The sequence below is a fragment of the Nelumbo nucifera genome, chromosome 1 (genome assembly GCF_055504915.1).
Source record: "Nelumbo nucifera cultivar China Antique chromosome 1, China Antique-T2T, whole genome shotgun sequence".
NCBI lineage: Eukaryota > Viridiplantae > Streptophyta > Magnoliopsida > Proteales > Nelumbonaceae > Nelumbo > Nelumbo nucifera.
Genome location: NC_142649.1, coordinates 190,864,627 through 190,888,254, shown reverse-complemented (window position 1 = coordinate 190,888,254; position 23,628 = coordinate 190,864,627). Strand labels below are relative to the sequence as shown.

At 38.5% G+C, this 23,628-nt stretch overlaps 1 protein-coding gene and 1 long non-coding RNA gene across 2 annotated transcripts; both read right to left on the bottom strand.

Annotated features, from left to right (window-relative positions):
- Nucleotides 1–148: 148 nt before the first annotated feature.
- Nucleotides 149–1,852, bottom strand: LOC104596304 (uncharacterized). Its single transcript, XR_016080830.1, has 3 exons — nt 1,359–1,852; nt 866–1,240; nt 149–784 (listed from the first exon to the last, which is right to left on the bottom strand). It is a non-coding gene; the product is annotated as an uncharacterized LOC104596304 (long non-coding RNA).
- A 20,475-nt stretch (nt 1,853–22,327) lies between these two features.
- Nucleotides 22,328–23,356, bottom strand: LOC104596244 (uncharacterized). Its single transcript, XM_010257321.3, has 2 exons — nt 23,153–23,356; nt 22,328–23,062 (listed from the first exon to the last, which is right to left on the bottom strand). Exons 1-2 carry the CDS (start codon nt 23,210–23,212, stop codon nt 22,475–22,477), a joined length of 648 nt encoding a protein of 215 aa, XP_010255623.1. The 5' UTR covers nt 23,213–23,356; the 3' UTR covers nt 22,328–22,474.
- Nucleotides 23,357–23,628: the final 272 nt, after the last annotated feature.

The following is a 23,628-nucleotide window of genomic DNA, read 5'->3' as shown; positions in this document are numbered from 1 at the left end:
TTCTTTTCCGGCCGGTTGTCTATCTTAGAGAGAGAGAGAGAGAGAGAAGAGACATACATTCTGTACCTCACTCAAGTACTGTGGTGTTCGCTCCATTGAATGTGAGAACACAAGTACTCTCTGCCTCTCTGGCTGTAAATTATCTCCTTACAAACGATGCAATGGACAGTAAGAAATGATTGTGACACGGCTACATTTCTTCAGTAATAGTCAGGGTCCAGCTGCTTTGGACAGAATGTAACAGCTCGCATGGCCTGCTTTTACTTACTAGAAGACAGACTGATAAAGCAATGTAGACATCTTCAACCAAACGGCCGGTCCCGGCCCTTACCCCTCTCCTTTCTTCCCCTTTTTCTTTCACAATTCACATCAACAGGAAAAGAAAAAGTCTGTTTGCTATGCTAATGTTAAAAGAAAAGATTTAAAGATTAATCAATTCAGTTTTGTTCGCAGAGGTTGAATTATATTTCTGATCACATTTTTGATATTCATAGGAGTAAGGGTGTCAATGGACCGATTTTGGATTGGACCCCATCCAGTCCAAAATCGATTTGGACGGACTGGACGGACCAATAAGACATATTAATTTAACTACAGTTAGCCCGGGAATAATTTCAAATTTTAGATTGAACCACGACCGGGAGATCAAACGTCATCATTCACTATATCTTTTCCATGAGTTACATACACTCTTATCCAGAAGAATCTCTTTGAAGCTGATTGCTCCCCATGAAAGCAACTCACGCAAACAATCCAAAGAGCCCCCTCGAGCCACCAAATGAAGCTGCAATTAGGGCATGATCAGTATTACAGAAGCAACTATTGAAACTATGGAAAAAAGTATACTTTGCAAGGGGTTTATTACCCATATCCACCCATCAAAGAACATACAAGAGCTCCTCTGTCTAACATGATATTGACACAATCAGGTCGTCTCTATCAGTCTACAAGGACCAATGGAAATTGCTCCTTTACCATCTCTAACATTTACAAAGTGTGAAAACCCCTTGTAATTTAAACCCAACCACGAAATAATCAAACAAATGAAATGTAATAAGCTTTTGATCATGACCCATCAAGCCTTGAAACAATTCTCTATAGAAGATGCAAAAGTAAAACCAAAATAACATAAAAAATACCCTCAAAGAATCTGCAACATCAATTGACTGAGCAGCAACTAGAATGGCTTGCAGACAAACGGAATGTCCATAGTACGTAGCATGGTACAAGCAGGTTCTTCCTTGAAGAGAATCAAACAATAAAATCAAACCGGAAGAACATTGCAGTGCATGTAAGCAAAATATACGAAAAGATAAAAGATAGAGAACAATAATTTAAAAATGACAGTAGGAGAAAACCTAGGGGAAATTGTGTCATTGTTGACGACTGGGAGACGGCACGATACATCACCGAGAACCACGAGTTTCAGGGAGTCTTTTCGCCGATACGAAACCGATTCATCTGCTGAAACAAAAACCTGGAAATCGGCACTCATTTCCTTAGCCGATGCGGTGGGAGCAAGTGAGTAACAAGGTCAGCGGAGGGATGTCCTCTTCCGTGAGCTGATTGAGGCGTTTATCTAGTGGTGACCGCAATATCATCTCAACGGATCCCATGGCAACAGATTCCACACAGACCTCTATTTTTTTGCTTCGGAGTGCGAGTGAGATCTCACTCTTTGGAGAGAGAGAGAGAGAGAGGTTTGGTGGAGGATGGATGAAAGAGAATGGAGAGATGAAGAGAGGATTGTTTTGCTTCAGGTTTGGTGAAGGAAGGATGGAAAGAGAAGAGAGGCGGAGAGAAGGGTGTTTGAATGAGTGGTCAATTTTTCTTCTAACTTCTAAGTATTTGAGAGAGAGAGAGAGGCAGAGAGTTTAGACGGGAAAATGGAGCCCGCGCAAAAACACCCCGCGCGCGAAAGAGAGACGAAGAGTCAAATAGTTAATTGCATGCACTAAGCCACTAATGTTTTAGTCATTTTAATTATATTAATGTCTTATTAGTTGCTTAATCATTTAACATGGTTATTATATTATTTCAGCAATAATTAGTAGTTTTTGTTAATTATTTAATTATTTGATAATTCTATCATTTAGTTATTTAATAATTTCATTGAATATTTTATTTTATTATTTTATTAACTATTTAATTATATTTTATAATTTTTAATTATTTCATGATTTTTACTAGTTATTTAATAAAATTTTGTAATTATAAGTTTTTAGTGGTTTTCATTCAGTTGGCTCAATTCGATTCGGTTAGAACTAAGAACCTATCATTTCAAAAAAAAAAAAAAAAAACTAAGAATCTAAGTAGCATTTCAATTTATCCATTCTTATGAACTGGATTGAACCGAATTAGATGTCATAACCAAACTGAATTTAATATAGTTTGGTTCAGTTTTTGGTTCGGTTTGGACCCACTTATATGAGTATTTATAAACTTGTGAATAATATATTCTTATTAATACGTATAATATATATATATATATATATATATATATATATATATATGCTTCAAGGGGCTACACAATGGGAAGTACCATATCCCCCAACCCTAGTGGCAACGGAATTTGATCCTAGGTCTTTGCTACAATGACTAGAGATCCTACCAACCAAAAATCAAACTAAATTTGCTTATTTAGTTTGGTTCGATTTGTTTTCATTTCAGTGACCAGATTTGAGTATCCCTAGCTTTCATTGCTTGTGGCATGACATTTGCTTTTTGAGATGAAAAATGAAACAACAAATATGCCATGGCCCATGGCTTTGGTTGTAGTGTGTTTATTGTCTCTTTGTCATCAGTGAATAAAGGTCAATGGGGATAGTTGGTCATCTGTGTTATAGGCTGAACATTAGATTTTGGTTACTATGACCTAAATAAGATAATGCCGCGACACAAAAAGGCTTCACTAAGAGGGGAGAAGAGAAGAAATCTAATTATTGGGTTGGGTTTGAATCGGTTCACGACTAGGTGGAACCAGTTCCGAACCGATAATAATTGGGACAATATATTCGGAACCAGAATCAGCTCATTAGTTCCGATTCCTAGAACCATAACCAACCTAATCAGTTCATGAACATTGGGTTCGTTGGGTTGAACCTAACCCATTCAATGCCCTATTTCTATGTAATATAAAATACATATATATTATCTATAATATACATATAGTTAAATGTATGTACCCAACCCTAAAATTTGGGGCTCTAATGGGGGCTTGAGCCTCGGCCAGGGCTTAAACACAAAATCTAGGTCCAAGAGCGAAATTTTCCAACTCGCTCAAATGATCATGCTTGTTTTATGGCAAAAATAGTAGGGTAAGGTGCCTTCAGTACTTTAAAACACATAGGTAGCAAAAAAGTTACCGAAGACCAATTCATTAGTTCTTGGGTTAGACTAGTTTGGTGGACGGTTTTGGCCCTTTTTTTTTTGGAGTAAATAGGGTTAACTATATGATCGAATTGGTCAAGGGTTGGGTCTTGGTTTAACAATAATCTAACTAGTTGGTCTGTCCAACTTTCTAAATATTGGTTAGTGTTATATGTTTTATTATATATAGAATAAATAATGATGCTTTGAAATATGTAGAATATATTGATTTATTTATATTTTATTTTAGTTTTTCATCTTTCACAAATAAAAAAAGTTAAAAATTACACTTTGAGGCAAAAAAATGGTAAAGTGGTTGAAATAATTTAGTAGTTATTATTTAATTAATAATTATTTATCTATATTGTATCACTATTACTTTATTAATAATTTATTTATGAATTTAAATAATTTAATTTAATTATCAATATTATTTTCATTCATAGGCAATTAATTAATTTAGTATTAGTGGTTTTCATATTTAGTTTATTATTTTCTATTAATTATTAATTTACTTAAATAATTAAATTAATTTTTGATGATTAGTTTTAATTAATCAAATAATAATTAATACTTATTTATTTCTATTTTAGAAATTATTTTCTTTTTATTAATGTACTTATGAATTATTAATAATTTATTTTCTAGTTTAATTATTATTAAATAAAAATCATTAATTATTATTGTTATGCAATAGTAATGAGCTAATAATTTGTTAATTATTAACTATTAATTATATCTATTTACTTTAATAAATTCTTAATTATTAATTTACTATAAAAAGTAATTAATAAATAATAAATATTTTAAATGAATATTATATGATTATTATTTATGAGCAAGGAATAAAATGATTGTAGCTAAAGATGATTAGCTTCGTAATTATAGCAACGGAATTTTAATTATCCGTGGTTATAGTGATAAATAGCTTTTTAGTAATTATAGCCACAGAATTATAGCTCAACTTTTAACCACGACAAGTGGTCCGTAGCTAAAGCTCAACTTCTACTTTTGTAACTTATAACCACGGATGCATTATAACCGTGGCTATAAATGTCTTTTAGCCATAGACAATAACTTTTAACCATGAACAAAATATCCGTAGCTAAAGCTCAACTTTTTGCCACGGACATCAAATTGTCTATTTGTTATATCCCATGTTTTAGCTACGGTTTTTTTACTGTAGCTAAAGTGCCGTAGCTATAACCCCATTTTCTTGTAGTGATTGGATTGGACCAATCCAGTTCAAAATATTTATTAGATTGGATTGGACTTGGTCTGTCCATAACAAATTTATGTTGGATTAAGCCAATATTTGGTCTACTGATATAAGATAAGAATATGTGTCAATGGACCGGGTTCGAGTTGAAACCAATCTAAATCAAAATGAATTTGAACAGATTGGACGGTCTAGACATTGAATTGGACCGGTCCAAATTGGTCCAAAACATTCATTGGAATTGGATTGGACCTGGTCCATTTATAATAGACTCACATTGGACTGGATCGGGTTGGACCAAATCCAATCCAATTGACACCCCTACATAGGAGGAATTAAGGAACTTAGGTCCCGTTTGGTTCGTAGGAATAGAGGTCTGGAATCGAAATCGGAATAGGGCTAATCCGATTCCAACTGTTTGGTTGGACGGAATCGGAATCCCATTTCCATTCCTACTAGAATTAATGGTATTTTTCCTCCCCCTTCCTTGGGAATGAAATCCCATTCCTGCTGATTTCAATTTCCATTTCCATTCCTATCTGATCCAAACAGACTATGAAAATGTTCGATGAATTTTGATTCCAAATCTGATTCCAATTCTAACTGCAAACCAAACGGACCCTTAGATTTGTGAGAGGAAATGCTCTAATGCCTTTTAGGAAGGCATAGTATTTCTTTTGCCTTCGGTGTATCATATTCTTATCATGTGTGGTTGTAGGCTTGTACCCTTTGTGTATTTGTTCCTTAAGCTCGGTTTGTTTAATTGCAGTATGAGTGTCATTTGCACTGGTGTAACTGTAAATGCACGTGGAGTACAAATATTTTTAAAATGGTGTGACTTTATTTTTTGCTTTAGATTTGACTTTATTTTTTATTTGTGAGAAGTAAAATGGTGTGGTCCCCAAAAGAGAGTGCAGGAAGCATTTCCACCAAAAAAAAGGGGGTAGGAAGCAAGATGCTATGGCCCCCATTTTATATGAGATGATAATTGAGGTGGAAAGAAGCAGGTGTAAATTTTGTATCAAATCTTAAAAAGCAAAATTTGCACTGCCAGGAAATGCAGGGCAGATGAAAAAGAGAAACTAAGTTTATAAGAGTTCAAATCATAATTACAAACAAATAGATACAATCATCTAAAACTGCACCAGATGAAAAATTTGTATCCAGTTTAGATTTACACTGCAAAAGAAAGAGAGCCCACAACTTTCTTCTTTTCTATTTTGCATTTTCATTCATTATAAATACATTATTTTTCATGACAAAAAGAATATATAAATTAGGGTAAAATATAAAAACCTCCCTGAGGGTTTGATAATCATAAAAACCTCCCAAGATTCACTTCAACAAAAACCTCCTCTATAGCATTAAAAAAACCTGCAGTTACCTCCCTTTTCTTATTATCTTGGACAGAAAACATTGGTCTAATGCGTTAGTTTTTCAAAAGTACCCATTTTACCCTTATATGAAAATTTATTAAAATACCCCTAAAATAATTTTTCACATTTAACTAAAAAATCACTGAATTAGATTGGAAAGAATAAAGTTATTTTACTTTATAAAATGTTAGGTCTAATAAAATTTGGAAGGGCATATATAGAATTTTGAATTATATTGAAATATACCCTATTAAGTTGTAAGTGTAATTTTATAACTTTGAAGTCTCCATTACCAGGAAAAAGATAAAGATGGGAGGAAGGTAACTGTAGGTTTATATAAAGCCATAGGGGAAGTGTTTGTAAAAGTGAAACATCAGGAGAAGTTTTAATGATTATCATAAACTTCAAGGGAGGTTTTTATATTAGACTCCAACATCAAACCATCAACAGCGTGCAATTTTCAACCCAAACCTTTGATTTTTTAAAACTCACTTTTCTTTTTTCAACTAACCTTGTCAGGTATACTTGGATTGGATGAGCTTTATTTTCCTCTCTCCGCAGAATTACATACTTCAAGGAGAGAGAAAAAATTTGAGGAAGGGAAAAGCTCACTAGGTCATGGTTTACTGGTTTACCCACCAATTAGATAGTTTAAATCATGGTTTTTGAACCGTTATTGACTCAGATGGTAGGACCGTTCAGCCAGAAAACCATCCAAATAGTTGGTTCTGTTTCATCCTTAACCTGTTCTTTGGCCAAAAACCATTCTTTTCTTTTTAAATTGGAACAAGTCATTTGTTCAAATTAAATAATTGAACTGCTGACCCAGAAACCGATGGCCAAAGCGGTTTCGAGTCTGAGTCAATTTTTAAAACATTGGTTCTAACTGTAAAAATCATTAATCACTCAATTGTCCGACCTGGTTTGAGCCTGATTAAAACATATTATTATTATTATTCTTATTATTATTATATAGCATAATATATGTATATAGATATTATATATGATTATATAAATTTTATAATTGATAAATATAATATTTTATATTGTTATAAATGTATAAATTAAAAATAATTATTTTTTAATTTTTTATTATTACAAGTACAATAAATTAAACGAAAAAGTACGGACCGGCCCAATGCAAATTTATGATTTCCACTGCAGAGCTATAAACATTCAAAATGTCAAAAACCCCCACTCTACACACCAATGACTCACCATGAATGGCATCAATTCTGAGCTGGCACCCACTCCAACTGTACTTTAGGCCTAAAAATTCTGACCCTGGGGTGAACCGTCATTCTCCCTAAACTAAATACAAATTAAATCCGAATCTGATTCAATATCTAATATGCTAAACTCGAACCAGATTTGGAAACCAAAGTTTAATAATCAGATCAGATAATTGGATCCAAACGAATCTGATCTAGTTACTGCCCTACTACATGGAAGGCCTGTTTGCTTTGGGCTAGCTTTTCCTCATCCAAAGCAAGGAGAAGCCTCTTGGAGTTTTTTGGCGGTGTTTGGAACCAATACTGTTTCCTGAAAGGCACTTTCTTTGAAAATGGTGCTGCATAGACATATTATTTTCTCATTAAACATTTTTTTTTGGGTTTTCTATTCGGTGCAATATCAATATACTATTGCTAGCAACAGTAGAAGAAGTGGGGAAATGATAAAAATGATGTTTTCTCAAACCATACATTTCCCCATTTCCAAAGCGTTGTTTGAAAAAACATTTTTCCAAAAAACCACTAACCAAACATCAGACATTTTTCGGAAAAAGAAAAAAATGTTGTCATCTGTTCAAACATACACCACCCCACGACCAAGGTTCAAAATTTCATCACGTATTGGCCCATATCAGCCGATACATATCGTTTCAGCAAGTTCTCGACATGGTACACAATACCAAATCGAGTGTGTCGTATCTTCTCGTCGTATCGAAGCTGTATCATAACTGTATTATAGCTGTATCGTGAAGATTCAGAGTGTTTTGGCACCGTATTGGCCGATATGCCACCAATAAGGTAGCGTGTCGACTGAGACAGTACGAATTTACTCTGGCGGAAACGCAAATAAAACTCCCTTTGAAAGAGGGATTCTAAACCCATTTCAGAAGCCTTCTTTCTTTCCCAAACTCTCTAAGAAACTTTTTAACCTTTCTAAAGACTCAAATCTTGTAAAAATTTGCCAAAACATCTATAAATTTGCAAGATTCAATAAATTTTTCAAGGTTGTGAAAAAATGAGCCAAAATAAATATGTTTTTTCATTTTTTTTTTTGCATTTTCAGCCAATGTTAGAAAAGATAAGAGGAAATAAAGTGGTTTGCCCCTGCCCCTTCGACAAGACCCCCCCTTTTAACAAATGTTATACATTTTTATTTTTCTTAATATAAAACATTTTTATTAAAGATAAAGAAAAAAATGAAATCCCCCTTCCTCCTCTTAAGGAAGCTTACGCCTCCTTGTGTTCGAGAGGCTTACGCCTCTTGCATTCTGAACTACTTCAAGAGGCTTACCCTAGGTAGTGGAATGCCTTTGTGTTTTAAAACATTGATATTTATTTATTTTTAATTTTTAGAATAAAATATGCAAAATAATTATTTCATCTATTATGTCCATAAATCCATTCAATTTTTTGTTACATATTTACTTTTCTTAATTTTAATTTAATTTTTAGAATAAAACTTGCAAAATAATTACTTGATCTATTATGTCCATAATTAGATAGTATGTTTCTATTCACGACTTTCCATTTATTGATTATAATATGTTTTTCATAAAACCCACTAAAACATGTTATTTTTATGCATAAATAGCTCATTTATGTCTTATATTTAGTGATATTAATGTTTATTTATGATTTATTAGATTATTTATAGCATTTTCATGTATTTTCATGTGTATCTTAATTTTTCGTCCGTATCCATGCATATCCAACGTGTATCCTAATACGTTTCTTAAATTTGCCTTTCCATTACGCATAATGTTTTCAATACTTTAAACCTTGCCCACGACTTCAGTATATTCATACGTCTCATTATAACTTTGAAAATTTTCAATGTTTATCAAGATGGGAATCAGCAAGGATTGGGTGTTGTGAATACGTTTATTTGTTAGACCTTCTGGTGGTTTCGTCACTATCATCGGTTGAATCCTGGATTGTACAGCTGCACATCTGGAATCAATAATCATCAGTGACAATATTCAAGTATGAAACATAGTCAAGATGTGCAGTTGTAGCACCTATTCACTCAAGATACGATTAGCTGAAAGCAATATTTGTTCAGCGTGCTGTGGAATCAATGATAATAATCCACACTATATATTTTATGATTGGTATGGGGCATTATCATTTTCACAACCCACTATACAATTATCGTGTTTAATTAATCCTAATTATGCTCATTCACCAGATCTGTTTAAAACACTTTGGCTGCATTTGGAAACGATGCAAATATGTAGAGTGTAAAACAGTTCATATAAATTGTAAAGTTGGGTTAGTTTTGTATTGACAAATTTACCTTCTTACCAAAACAGACTTTTAGCTGTAATGGATATAAATACAAATTCCAATAAATCATGACTTTTTTTATCAAAATCTCACTTGAATGCAAATTTACTTCTTTTTTATTAATGTACTTTTACATCTTATAATTAATATAAATATATATTGAAAAATATGTTTTCGGTCATTTATCAATGTATAAATGTAATGTTGTCAAATACAAACAAAACTGAACCAGCAGAATGCAAATTTATCCTGAACCAGAATTTACACTCCATTTACATCGTTTCCAAATGCAGCCTTTGCCTTTCTGGATGGGAGGGCAAAGTTTCTTATTGAGACTGCAATGGAAGCTGAAGCATGTAGCTTTTGAGAAAAGGAATGGGCATACACTGTTAACCTAGAGCTGAAACTTGAGCGGTCTGGACTAGATTTAAGGTCAACCCAGGCCCAAAATTTGAATGGATTGAAATAGGTTTAAGAGTAATCCAGGCCCAAGCATAAGATATGGGCCTAAACCTGAGAGTATGAGTGCTGAACTAGGTTCAAGTTCAAGGTCAACCAAGGCCCAAACCGATTTAGATCTAAATCTAGGGGTGCAACTTCAGCATTTATTGTTGTCAGCATTACTCAGATGTCTCATTCAGTTTAACCAACTTGTTCTACGTTTTGGAGAACAAACGGCCCTTTGATCAGCATAAAATTATACCCTCGGCTGAATGCCAAATTTGGGTGATCTCTCCATACAATTTATCTAACAGTGTTCACGTGCACACCTGCTTGTCTTAAAAGGGCAAATTTGATATTCATACTTCACATTTGAGTATTTGCATCATCTTTCGCAAACTTAGAAGACCGGATTTACCGAATATTATAAAAAAAAAAGTGAGACCGGATTCTCACAAAATTGTCTTCACAGAGTCTTCACAGCCTTTTTGTTTGCATTGGGAACATTTTCATATTTGTATATTTTTATTCATCGAAGATATTCTTAATGCACACTTGCAAAGGGCTGTGAGTATGGTATATGGACCAAACTTGAACTAGAATTCCAAACTTAGGGGGGATGCATCTTATAGGTTCAATAAATACATACAAAAATAATACAAAATACAAGGTCGTATTTATATCTATACTCCTTTCATTGTGAAGGGTACAAAACTTGAACTAGAATTTTTTTTCTTGGATTTTTAATTTCAGAAGCATGTTTTCCTTTTATATTCAGATAGAGATGGAGATTCTGATCCAAAGGTTATTAGTTCATTCTTTTATATTTTATCTATTTTTACTTTTACACTAAATCCATTTAAACGTGGGTTGGTATGATCCATCATCCATGAAAGTTCTAAACCAGCGTTTGTAGGAGGGTGCATAAGAGATCAACATTTTGTTTGTGAGTACTTTGGGAAAAGCGCTTAAAGGATTCTAAAAACACCTAAAAAAGCACTTACAGCTGTTTGGTGAAAAATTCCAATAAGCGTTTTTTCAACTAAATAAGTATGTTTGAAGAAGCTCAAAATTTGGACTTTTTAATAAGTGCTTATTGCATTGTGGGCCTATCTTGTCCCGCCAGCTAATTATCAAAATACCTATACCAGCCCATGTTTGAAAGAAGGGTTTTTTTCACAAACACTCATAAATTGCTTGTTTAATAAGGACTTGTCTAAAAACCCATTTAGAGACAATCACTCCCAAATATCACATTAATTAAGTGTGGTAGGACTAAGGGTGTCAATGGACCGGTTTTGGATTGGATGGGGTCCAATCCAAAATCAATTTAGATGGATTGGATGGACCAACAAGATATATTGGACTGGACCAATTCAGTCCAAAATATTTATTAGATTGGATTGAACCTAATCCGTCCATTAAATTTATATTGGATTGGGTTGGATTAAGCCAAGATCTAGTCCATTAATATAAGATAAGAATATAAGTGTCAATGGACCAGATTTGGGTTGAAACAAATCTAAATTAAAATAAATTTGAATAAATTGGATGGTCCAAACATTAAATTGGATCGATCCAAATGGTCCAAAACATCCATTGAATTGGATTAGACCTGATCCATTTGTAATGGACTCACATTGGACTGAATCCAATTGGACCAAATCCAGTCCAATTGACACCCCTAATTAGGACACATTAAATGCAATCCGTATCAGTCGTATCGAAGTAATTTTTTTTTTTGTTTTATTTTTCAAAATATTATTTTAAATTTCAGAAATAAGAATACTTTTCCAAAATCAAACTAAAAAGTATTATCACTTTGTTTTCAAAAAATATATAATTAACATTTTTTGTATATTTATTGATATGACATATTTCAGGAACAGAAAGATGGGTGTATGGGAAATCGGCTTTCCTCACAAAAAAATGGTCCTCACACCTCTAGCAGCTGCACACAGGGAACATCTCCACTAAAATGTTTACAAAAGCTGTGGGGTGGGTATGAGGACCGATTTTTGAGAAGGAAATTTCGATGTGTGGATGTAAGAGAAGAAGCTCGGTAATAAGAAATCATATAGCTGATCATGAACTTGCTGTTGATGTTGATTGTGTAGGGGATTGTAGAATCAATAAGTAATGACAATACCCCATTAGGGGTATAATATTGGATCGAATTCGAATTGAATGAGGTAATGTACGAATTTGATTCCGATTAGATAATTTAATATCCAATGGATATTGAAAATTAATGTCTGAATTCAGATTTGATTAAATATTCGAATATTTGATTTGATTTGAAATTGACTGGCTAATTATTTTAGATAATTAATAAATATTTTACTTATATAAATTTATAAATTATTTATATAACTTAATTATTATATATAAATTATATAAATAGTTATATATTTATATATTATATATAAGAATTAAATAATCAACCAAATTTGGATATTTATTGAATCAAATAAGGTTATATCCGAATTCGATTCGATTACTTAAACGGTATGAATGGGATATTTGAATTCAGATGATCATGATATTCAAATTATCTGAATTCGATTCAATTATATTCACCTAATCTATTACACAACCATCATGTTTACCTAATCAAAATTTCTTTAGTTTTAATTTACAAACTTAGAGGCAAGGTGTGAATCAATTGGTTGGTAGGGTCTCCTACTAGTTGTAGAGGAGACTTGGGATCTTATCCTGCTTGCACCTAGGGGTGTCAACAATATTCGAAAATCCGATTTCAAATACAGGATTTGACATAATCGAATCGAATTTGGATATTACTTGATTCAATTTGATAAATATCCGAATTCAACCAATTATTTAATTCTTATATATATTATATAAAATATTTAAATATTTTATAAATATAATAATTAAATTATATAAATAATATATATTTTTATATACTTTATATAAATAAAAATATTTATTTTATATATTTATTAATTATCTAAAATAATTAATCGATTGAATTTGAATCGATTTGAATATTCAAATATTTAATTGAATTCATAGAATTCTAGTCTTGGTGCTACCAAGGTTCAAAGTATCCTAGAATTCAAATATTTGAATATTCAAATATTTATTCCTTTTTCTGGTCTTGGTGCTACCAAGGTTCAAAGTATCCTAGAATTCTAGTAGTAGATAGTAGGGTTGTAAATTGATCAGATTCAGATCGTATCCAATTACATCCCCATCCATATCTAACTATGAAATTGATGAGGGGTAATTTGGCATGACCTAGTAAGTAAATGTCACGTGGACGCGATTTACCAACAGGATGACAACTAGACAAGGGGAGCCAAGTCAGCAGTTTTGGAGCCCGGGTGTTCGGGCACCTCGGTACAAAGCCACCTCGACATAGAGTCACCTTGGCACAGCCACCTCGACACCTAAGCCAATTTGAGGCCCAGGAACCGAAGTGACACATAATTGACTCTAGAAGCTTCTTAGTGGGCTTCGAACCTCCCGGGATCACACCGCGTAATGGTAGGCCTTATCCTCTCCCCGCCCGGATCGGGCAGTAACGATAGACTTCATTGACTGGTATGCTACTCCCCGTCTAAAGCGAAAACGGATCTCATCTACTCAGGCTAAGGATCCCGGAATCGTTTCGTGAGACCCACGACAACTTAACTATATAAGGACATCAACCCCTCTAGGGCCCAAGTACGCGCGATTATTTACAGACAAGTTCTCTAGCATTCAAGCTTTTAGCTCGCAACCACAACAAACATACTAACTTAAGCATCAGAGTGACCTCCCTATGTCATCCATCCCGATCTCTCTGATCTCTGTTTTGCAGCTTGGTCCAACTCGCTGTGCGAACAACGCCCATACATCCTTCCAGCTAGGAGCTTTCAGATCGCGCATCATCAATTGGCGCTGCCTGTGGGAAACGATCAAAAGGTCATACCCATCCTAGTTTCAATCTCAACCTCAATGGCATCTTCCAGCCACACCGGAAAGAGCGACATGAACGTCACTGGGGGACAAGAGTAGCAAATGGTCATTCCCCAGGGTCCCTCAGTGGCCATTGGCCAGTTCACCATCCCCCTAATAGTCTCGGGGGTTCCATCACTGTCTGTGCCGCACACTACTCAACAGGTGAGTGTCCTGCTCCCCCAAGTGAACACCACGTTCTCGAAGCCTTCTATGATTCCCCCTAGGGTCGGGCACAGTTTAACGACCTCACTCAGAGCATCCAGACGATGCAGATTCACCAATTCCAGTAGTTTCAGCAGTATTACTTCTATCAACAGCACCAGCAGTAGTTCCCACCACTGTAGTCGAACCAGCCAACAACATCAATGAAAAACTCAGAACCAAAACCAACACTGGGCTCATTAGAACGTCAGCCAATCTCCTCCCCACGGTGAGAGAACTTCACAGGTACCGGTCCCTCCCTCGGGACGGACCCTGCCACGAGGCATAGTAGGTGATCGACGTACTCCCCCAACCTCCTGAACAGAGAACTCGAAGGATAGGCCCGAACCCAGCCAGCCCGAGAGGCATAGTCAATAGCTTCTACATCAAGACAATGTAGATCATCAGCTCAGGGCTTGAGGCATGGGCTCGAGAGGAGACCACTCGGTACCCCTTGACAACCAGCGCCGGTCACATGGCGAAGAAGAAGCGGCGGGAAGAACCCCCGATCCACCTCGCCCCATCATTTGGAGCAAGATCGAGATACTTGACAACACTGAGGTCGGCAGTACAAATGCAGCACCACCAAAAAAGCAGCAACGGTGACGTCGCAAGACTTGCTGTTCCTCAGCAAGGAAAATCCCACCAGCAAAGCCTAGCCATCTAGTAGATCAAAGCCAAGAAAGAGAAGAGGTAAGCTCGGTGGCCACAAGAACAACACCTGCTCTGTTAAGCCGGCCATCTCCCTATCACCCAAACTCCTGGCGGCCCCAATGCTGAAAGATTTCAAGGTACCACTACTAGACAAGTATGATGAGTCTTTTGAGTAAGTCCTCGAGGCAAAGAAGCAAGTCATCGCGCTCCAGGAGCAAGTCCCCCTCCCGAAGTTATAGGTCAAGTCAACGTTCCAGAACCCCACTAGTAGAGAGAACCAACTATACTCCCCTCAACGCGAAGTGAGGAGAGATCTTGATGGCCATTAAAGACTCATACATCGTCAAATGGCCACCCAGGCTATGGGGAGACCGAACGACCAGGAACCAGAATGATTATTGCCACTTTCATCGGGACCATGGTCACAACACGGAGAAGTGAAGAACTACATTTTGCGCACGGAGAAAGGACAGGGGGACCGATAGGGAAATCAGAAGAAAGACGCCCTGGAAACTAGTAGGCAGAATGAACAACCACCTCGCTCGCTACCAGAAGAAAGATCGATCCGCGGGGTGATCAATATGATCATCGGGGGATCCATTGTAGCAGGGTGCACAACAACAACGGGGAAGACTTCGGTCTGAGAACTGGAGCATGAGAAGAGAACCCACCAAAGCGACCTCAAGTCGAAGAACCCATTTATTTTACCGAGGACGATGCTCGTGGGATTCAATATCCTCATGACTACGCCCTTGTCGTAAAGTTGATCATCAACGACTTCGAGGTGAAGCAGGTCTTGGTGGACTCAAGCAGTTCGGCCAATATCCTCTTCAAAAGAACTTTTGACAAGTTACAACTACAATAGAGTGATTTTAAACCGGCAGATACCCCACTGGTAGGATTCAGCGGAGAAGTTAGGCCTATAGGTCGGGTCATAGTACCAGTGGAGGCGGGCACGTGGCCGAACATTGTACGGTTTGAGCATACATTCTTGGTGGTCGCGACTCCGTCCCCCTACAATGCAATTATAGGTCGGCCCATCACACATGCTTTACGCGCGATAGTATCGACTTATTATCTCGCGATGAAGTTTCCGACAGATTACGGAGTAGGGATCATACGAGGCAGTCAACTCGAATCCCATAAGTGCTATGTGGTTGCCCTCAAGGGAAAGGAAAAATTGGTGGAATACGTCAAACTGGAGCAACCAACAAACTACACTAAGGAGCGAGCGGTCCCAATGGAAGAGATAGTCCACGTACCAGTTTTCGAGGCCGAGCCGACCAAAACTCTCTAGATCGGTGCCCTGATAAGCAAACCTTTCTGAACATATCTAGTAAGTTTCTTGTTCAATGATTTAGATATTTTCTCCTGGTCTGCAACAGAAATATCCGAAATCAACCCTAGTGTGATAACTCATAAACTTAATGTGGACACTTTACTTAGGCCAGTTAGACAAAGAAAACACAACCTTGCCCCGGAGCGGTGGAGGGTAGTCGATGAGGAGGTCGGAAGCTCCTTGCCATAGACTTCATCAGGGAGGTTTATTACCCGAGTTGGGTCGCTAACCTCGTGCTTGTGAAGAAAGCCAATGGCAAGTGGCACATGTGCGTCGACTACACCGAACTGAACAGAGCCTGCCCAAAGGATTGCTTCCCCCTGCCTAGAATAGACCACCTGGTAGACGCGACCTAAGGGCATGAGTTGTTGAGTTTCATGGATGCTTACTCCGGCTTCAACCAAATTAGGATGAACACAGTTGACCAAGATAAAATTGCTTTTGTAACCGAACTCGAGATGTACTGTTATAAAATCATGCCCTTTGGTTTGAAAAACGCTGGAGCAACTTTCCAGAGACTTGTAAACAAAATTTTTGAACCTTTGATTGACAATAAAGTGGAATGCTATGTTGATGACGTGATCGTGAAGACCCAATTTTCTAGATCTTTAATCAATGATTTAGATGTTGCTTTTCAAATTTTACAGAAATACAATATGAAGTTAAACCCAAATAAGTGTGTCTTCGGGGTCACGTCGAGCAAGTTCCTCGGCTGCATAGTGAACTGACGTGGCATCGAAGCTAACCCAGATAAAATCAAGGCTATCTTATAAATGCGACCACCCCAGAAAATCAAGGAGGTACAATGGCTGACTGGCTGGGTAGCTGCCCAAAATCGGTTTGTCTAAATTGGCAGATCGGTGCCTACCCTTTTTTAAGGCAATTAAAAAGAACGGAACTTTCGAATGGACTGAAGAGTGCTAGCTCGCGTTTGACGAGCTGAAAAGGTACCTAAGTACCACCCCAGTTTTAACCCGACCTGAGGAAGGAGATAAGTTGAAGTAGTACCTCTCCGTGAGTGATGAGGTGGTCAGCTTGGTACTGATTAGAGAAGTAGACTGGGTCCAACGTTTAGTCTACTATGTAAGTAAAGTATTGTAGGACGCAAAAACCAGATATCCCGACATCGAGAAGCTGGCGTACGCGCTAGTAGTAGCAGCTCGGAAATTGCGTCAATACTTCCAAGCCCATACCATTGTCGACTTTACCGATAGACCTCTGAGGCACATCCTATTTAAGCTCGAGGTATCAGGGAGATTGACGAAGTGGTCCATCAAGCTTAGCGATTATGACATCCGGTTCGAGCCACGGCCAATGATCAAAGCCCAAGTCTTGGCGGACTTCGTAGCAGAATGCACATTCAGCACAATGGCCCCTGAACTAACTAAGCCCGCTAGCGTGTTAGAGGCTTTAACCAGTGTGGCACTGGTCCCGATCAGATCAATACCGACCAGGGACGAGGAGCCCTAGATCCTCCACGTAGATGGCTCGTCCAACCAACGAGGAAGCGGTGCAGGACTGGTACTGTATGGCCTGAGCGAGGTGAAGCTGGAGTATGCTCTCTGGTTCGGATTCGAGGCAGAGTATGAAGTACTAATTGTCGGGCTAAACTTAGCGAAAGAAATGGGGACAAAACATCTCATCGTGTGCTGCGATTCTCAACTGGCGACTACGAAGCACACAACTCAACTATGGTGGCCTACCTAGTTAAAGTCAGGGAAATCCTACCGAGTTTCAGCTCTTGTTTCATCAAGCAAATACCGAGGTCCGAGAATGTTGAGGCCAACGCCTTGTCACGACTAGCAAGTACCAGTGACAACACCATGCGAACTGTGTACATAGAAGACCTGCCCCGGCCCAGCATTCTCTAGGGGGCAGAAGAGGTCACTCCCATGTTACAAGCGGAACTGAGCTGAATTGACCCGCTCATTGATTATTTGCTCCACAGGACCCTACCTACAGAACACAATGCAATTAGGAGGGTAGAGCATCAATCAGCTCAGTATGTCCTTATTGATAGACGACTGTACAAGAGATCCTTTATGCTCCCCTACCTACGTTGCCTGCGACCCTCAAAGCAGAGTTCGTACTTCGTGATATCCATGAAGGATTATGTGGAGGACACTTGGAGGGTAGAGCGCTTGCCCAAAAAGCATTAATGCAGGGCTACTATTGACCCACTATGAAGGCAGACACACTCAAACTCGTTAAGAAATGCAACAGATGTCAAAGGCATGCTAACATCTTCCATCAACCTACTACCGATTTGAAGTATCTGACTAGCCCGTGGCTCTTTGCACGGTGGGGAATCAACATCCTCGGTCCATTTCCGTCGGCAACCGGGCAGAGGAAGTTCTTGGTCGTGGCAGTGGACTACTTCACGAAGTGGGTGGAAGCCGAACCGTTGGTAAGCATTACAACCTAGAATGTGCAAAATTTCTTTTGGAAAAACATCGTGTGTCATTTCGGACTTCCCAAAGTCATGATCTCGGATAACAAAAAGCAATTCGAGGACATCAAATTCCAGAACTGGTGCACCAAGATGGGGATCCAACAAAATTTCACTTCAATAGCACATCCACAAGCAAACGGACAAGCTGAAGTGACGAACAGGGCTATCCTCTACGGACTAAAAGCTCGCCTTGTGCAAGTTAAAGGGTTGTGGGTGGACGAGCTGCCTAGTGTCCTTTAGGCCTACCAGACTACCATCAAGACCGTGACTGGCGAAACACACCCTTCAACTCACATACAGGACGGAAGCCTATATCCTAATAGAGATTGAAGTACCGACGCTGTGGCTCGAAGCTTACAATGAAGAGGCGAACGACGATGAGCTCAGAACTAACTTGGACCTCGTTGAGGAGGTACGCGATCTGGCCCACATTCGAATTGCGTCTTACCAACAATGAGTAGCTCAATATTATGATGCCCGGGTCAGGAATCGACTATTCCGAGTCGGCAACCGAGTCCTCTATAAGGTAATAGTACCTGAGCCCGGCGTGGGTAATCTCGGTTTGAATTGGGAAGGTCCATAACGGGTGAGACGGGTGTTCGGAGAATGAACCTATGAGCTCGAGACCATGGAAGGAAAATAGGTACCTTAAGCTTGGAACGCTGACAACCTAAGGAGATACTATCTCTGAAACCTCAACGCAATTGAAAAAATGACTAAGTCCACAGGATCATCGAGCTGATCCTAAAGACGACGAACTGGAGAGAGGACCTTAAGTCACTCCCAAAAGCCTAAGGGCAATGGTGCCAAGCTAACAAGAGACCTCAGCATTATATAAGACCCAATCGCCTCTCTGGCATGGGCAGAGAAGTCCTAATCGCCTCTTCGACATAGGCAGCCTAAGACCCAGTCGCCTCTTCGGCACGGGCTCGTTAAGACCTAGTCGCTTTGGCATGGGCAACTGAAAAACCAGTCGCTTTGGCATGGGTAAGGCAAAGTAGCCCGTGCATAGACAGGTAGGGCGTTTATCCTACAATGTCTGTTCACCCCGGTGTTAGGGTCATTTTTTGGGCGAGCCAATTGGTCGAATAGGTCCAACCGAAGGTCCACTCTCCGTACCACCTAGACATCATGCCAAATCCACCTAGGCTCATCATGAACTCCCCGCGCTGGGTCAGGACCCCTGGCATGAGGATTGGGGGGCAATTGATGAGGGGTAATTTGGCACGACCTAGTAAGTAAAGGTCACATGGACGCAATTTTCTAGCAGGATGGCAACTAGGCAAGGGGAGCCTAGTCAGCGATTTGGGATCCCGGGTGTTCGGGCACCTCGACACAAAGCCACCTCGGCATAGAGTCACCTCGACATAGAGTCACCTCGGAACAGAGTCACCTCGACACCTAAGCCAGTTCGAGGCCTCGGAACCGAAGTGACACATAATCAACTCCAAAAGCTTGTTAGCGGACTCTAAACCTCCCGAGATCACACCGCGTAATGGCATGCCTTATCCTCTCCCTGCCCGGATCGGGCGGTAACGGTAAACTTTATTGACTGGTACGTTAGTCCTTGTCTAAAGTGGAAACGGATCTCATCTACTCAAGCTGAGGATCCTGGAATCATTTTGTGAGACCCACAACAACTCAACTATATAAGGACATCAACCCCTCTAGGGCCTAGGTACGCGCAATTCTTTACACACAAGCTCTCTAGCATTCAATCTTTCAGCTCACAACCACAACAAAGATACTAACTTAAGCATCGGAGTGACCTCCCCGGGTCATCCATCTTGGTCTCTTTGATCTTTGTTTTGTAGCTTGGTCCAACTCGTTGCGTGAACAATGCCCAGACATCCTTCCAACTTGGAGCTTTCAAATCACGCATCATTAGAAATCATTAGATTCACATCTGCATATGATTTACTATGTCGAATTTCAGATTGGATTCAGATTTAATCCCATACATCTTATTGTGTTCAAATCCACATCTTATCTGACTATTAATTGGATGCAAGGTTTAACATCCAAATCTGGAACAATTGGATTTGAAGAGGAATTGAATATCGAACTTTCGGAGTCCATTAACGGCCCTAGCGTATATAGTATGATGTGTATCAATTTTCCGGACCACTCATTGAACACTTAGAGTTAGGCCTATTTAATAAATTTAAAAGTTAATATTCATCTTAACAAATATATTTGCAAATTATCATTCTAAGGCCCAGGCAATGATCATTTTAGCCATAAAAATCCATTATTAAAAAGGGCATTTTTGTCCCATTCAAGTGTTGGCAACTTTCCCCTAGGTGGAAAAGTTATTTACTTACCTAGGAGATGGGTATCACTTACCCGATACCCAGGAAAATAAACTTTTCCTAGCCTCTAGATAAATATAAAAAAAGAACATGAAATTCTTGATCAATGGAAACCAAAATCCCCATTGACCAACTTTCCCCCTCTCAAAATTCCAACGCCCCCTAAAAAGAAAATAAAAAGTAGAGTAGTGAAGTGACTAAGCACTTGATCGAGATATTATAGCATTTAAATATTCCAAAAGTTGAAATGCGATCGGATGAAAAAAATTATATCTTGAGTCCAAAATGACATGCATGAGATACCTTTTGCCTTCTCATATTAGAGGTCTAATTTACCAATGTTACCCATGGTAAAATGAGAGAGGATGGACTAGGCTGCATTTGGCATTCCTTATTTTAAGGATTTATCTCTTTTTTTTTTCAGTTAAAATGCCCCTATGATTGAACAATGAAATTTTCAATACAAAAAGAGATATGTTTTTAAAATAAAGAATGCCAAATACAGCCTAAGATGATTTGGGCATATGGCATAAATAAGGGTGTCAATGGACTGGTTTTGGATTGGACCCGTTCAGTCCAAAATCAATTAGGACAGATTAGATGGACCAACAAGGCATATTAGATTGGATCAATCCGATCCAAAATATTTATTAGATTGGATTGGACTAGGTCCATCCATAATAAATTTATATTGAATTGGGTTGGATTAAGCCAATATCTAATCCATTGATATAAGATAAGAATATAGATTGAACGGTCCAAATAGATTGAACCGATCCAAAATATTTATTAGATTGAATTGAACCTGATCCATTTATAATAAACTCACATTGGATTGGATCGGATTGGGCAGCCCAGTTCAATTGACACCCCCCTACGGTATAAAATACCATCGACTGTATCAAATAAAAAAATGATTTAAGCAATAATAATTTATCTATATATATGACTTAAATAAAATAGATTTATGAAATAGTATTCAGATAGCCGAGTAATTAAGATCAGTGCAAATAATTGATGATGAGGATGAGGATGACCTACAGTTCAGGTAATTAAGAACAGTGCAAATAATCCTTCCACTTTGTTATGAGTTTGGCTTGAAATAAACACGGTCTGAATCTGAACTTCATAATCAGTATCAAATGGGCTCGATTCACCAAATTGTCTCGTTCATAATTCCCCCAATTGCAATCACTGGAATCTTGCTTAACAAACAATAATAATTATGGGCAAGTTGTGGATTTAGTGGGTTAGTTAAAGCAGTTAAAAATAATAGAACCAATTAGTAGTTCCTAGCCGATAACATCATCGATTACCAACCACCAAGAAAACAACAAGATGATGCTTTACCCAAAGGTTGCCAGTTGATTTTTGGTAAAGATATTGCTTTGATTAATATATTATATTCCTCTAGTATTGGCTGAAACTGATTTTTGCGCGCTCTCTCTCTCTCTCATTAAATATTCAGTCCAATCAGATATGACTGCAACCTCCCATCCCTCTACCTTCAGAAGAAATTACAGAGAAGCGAAGAACTCAAGAAAGAACAAATAGAATCTGAAGACTTTCCTTCGTTCTAAATATATACAATAGAAACAGGCAAAAGAAAAATATTAGAGGCATAACTTCATCTCCGGAACAAATACTCTTCGCCTGATTCCTGATCGACATGCCTGATCCAACGGCTCTTACCCTTCGGTGCACTGAGGCCTGCACCACTAGCTCCTACATGGGCTATCTCCACACCCTTGCCCACCGGAAGAAACGCCGACCGGACCACCCGAGACCCAACGCCCAGAACACTGCGCCACCTGAAACCTGAATTAGTTTCTGAACCAGCGTTCTTGCAAATCAAGACTGCACCCCGGGTGCTCAATTTAGCATGCTTCAGAACCCTGGCGAAGTCCTTCCGCCGGCAATCCACCACCAGGAAATCGATGCCAGGGAGTGCTTCCATCACTTCTTCCGCCTCCCCCACGATTACTTCCGGCGACATGCCTGCCTCACGCATGGCATCCACGTATTCGGATCTTGACCGTTCGTCTGGCACGATGCAGACGTGTCTCCCGCTTGTGTGACGGCTGGCAACGGCGAGACCGACACTGGTCGCCACGATTCCTTCCCGATGCCACGCTTCGACGATTAGCCGCGGGTTCCACCCACCGGCCATGGCCGACACGAGCTCGGCGACACTGGATTCTTGGAAGACTTCGCACTGCAAATCAAATTGGAAACCATTCGTTAGAACCGACGAAGGGGAAACAGGGAGGAATCTTTCTGGATTTGAACTGAGAAGAGAGCTTACTGATTTAACAGTGTCGATGTAAGCTTTGGAAGCTGTTTCGGGACTCCAAACCAACTTCATCTCCTCTGCTTCTAGCTCTCCTTCCTGAGAATTCTGTTTTCCGTCTTTCTTTTTTTCATTCACCTATCACCTAGTTTGAAATAATTGCCATTTGGTGAGTTGGGTTGCTTTTATACGAATACGAGAGACTATCTCATAAGTAAAGTAATAAAAGAGAGAGAGAGAGTCCATCCGTTGACATTGATTGGACAAATCAATTAACATAAACCCAACTGGTTTTGCCTGTTTGGTTCCTGTGAATTTCGTAGCCACTACGGCGCCGCGGCTGGTTCTAGGCAATAGATTTTTTTCTTTTCATAATTAGGTAATTGATATGAATTGCCCAAAATGACCCTAAGAATTACAGTATGCTATCGTGAATTGATGCCAAATTCACGGGCAAGGGGCTGGAATTCAGAATTCTGCATCGGTTGTAT

What these genes read in the sequence shown, in the direction of transcription:
- LOC104596244 (XM_010257321.3), bottom strand. Translation starts at nt 23,212, where the DNA reads ATGAAGTTGGTTTGGAGTCCCGAAACAGCTTCCAAAGCTTACATCGAC. An exon ending in ACATCGACACTGTTAAATCA is followed by an intron (nt 23,063 to 23,152) that starts GTAAGCTCTCTT and finishes TTTGATTTGCAG; the next exon opens with TGCGAAGTCTTCCAAGAATC.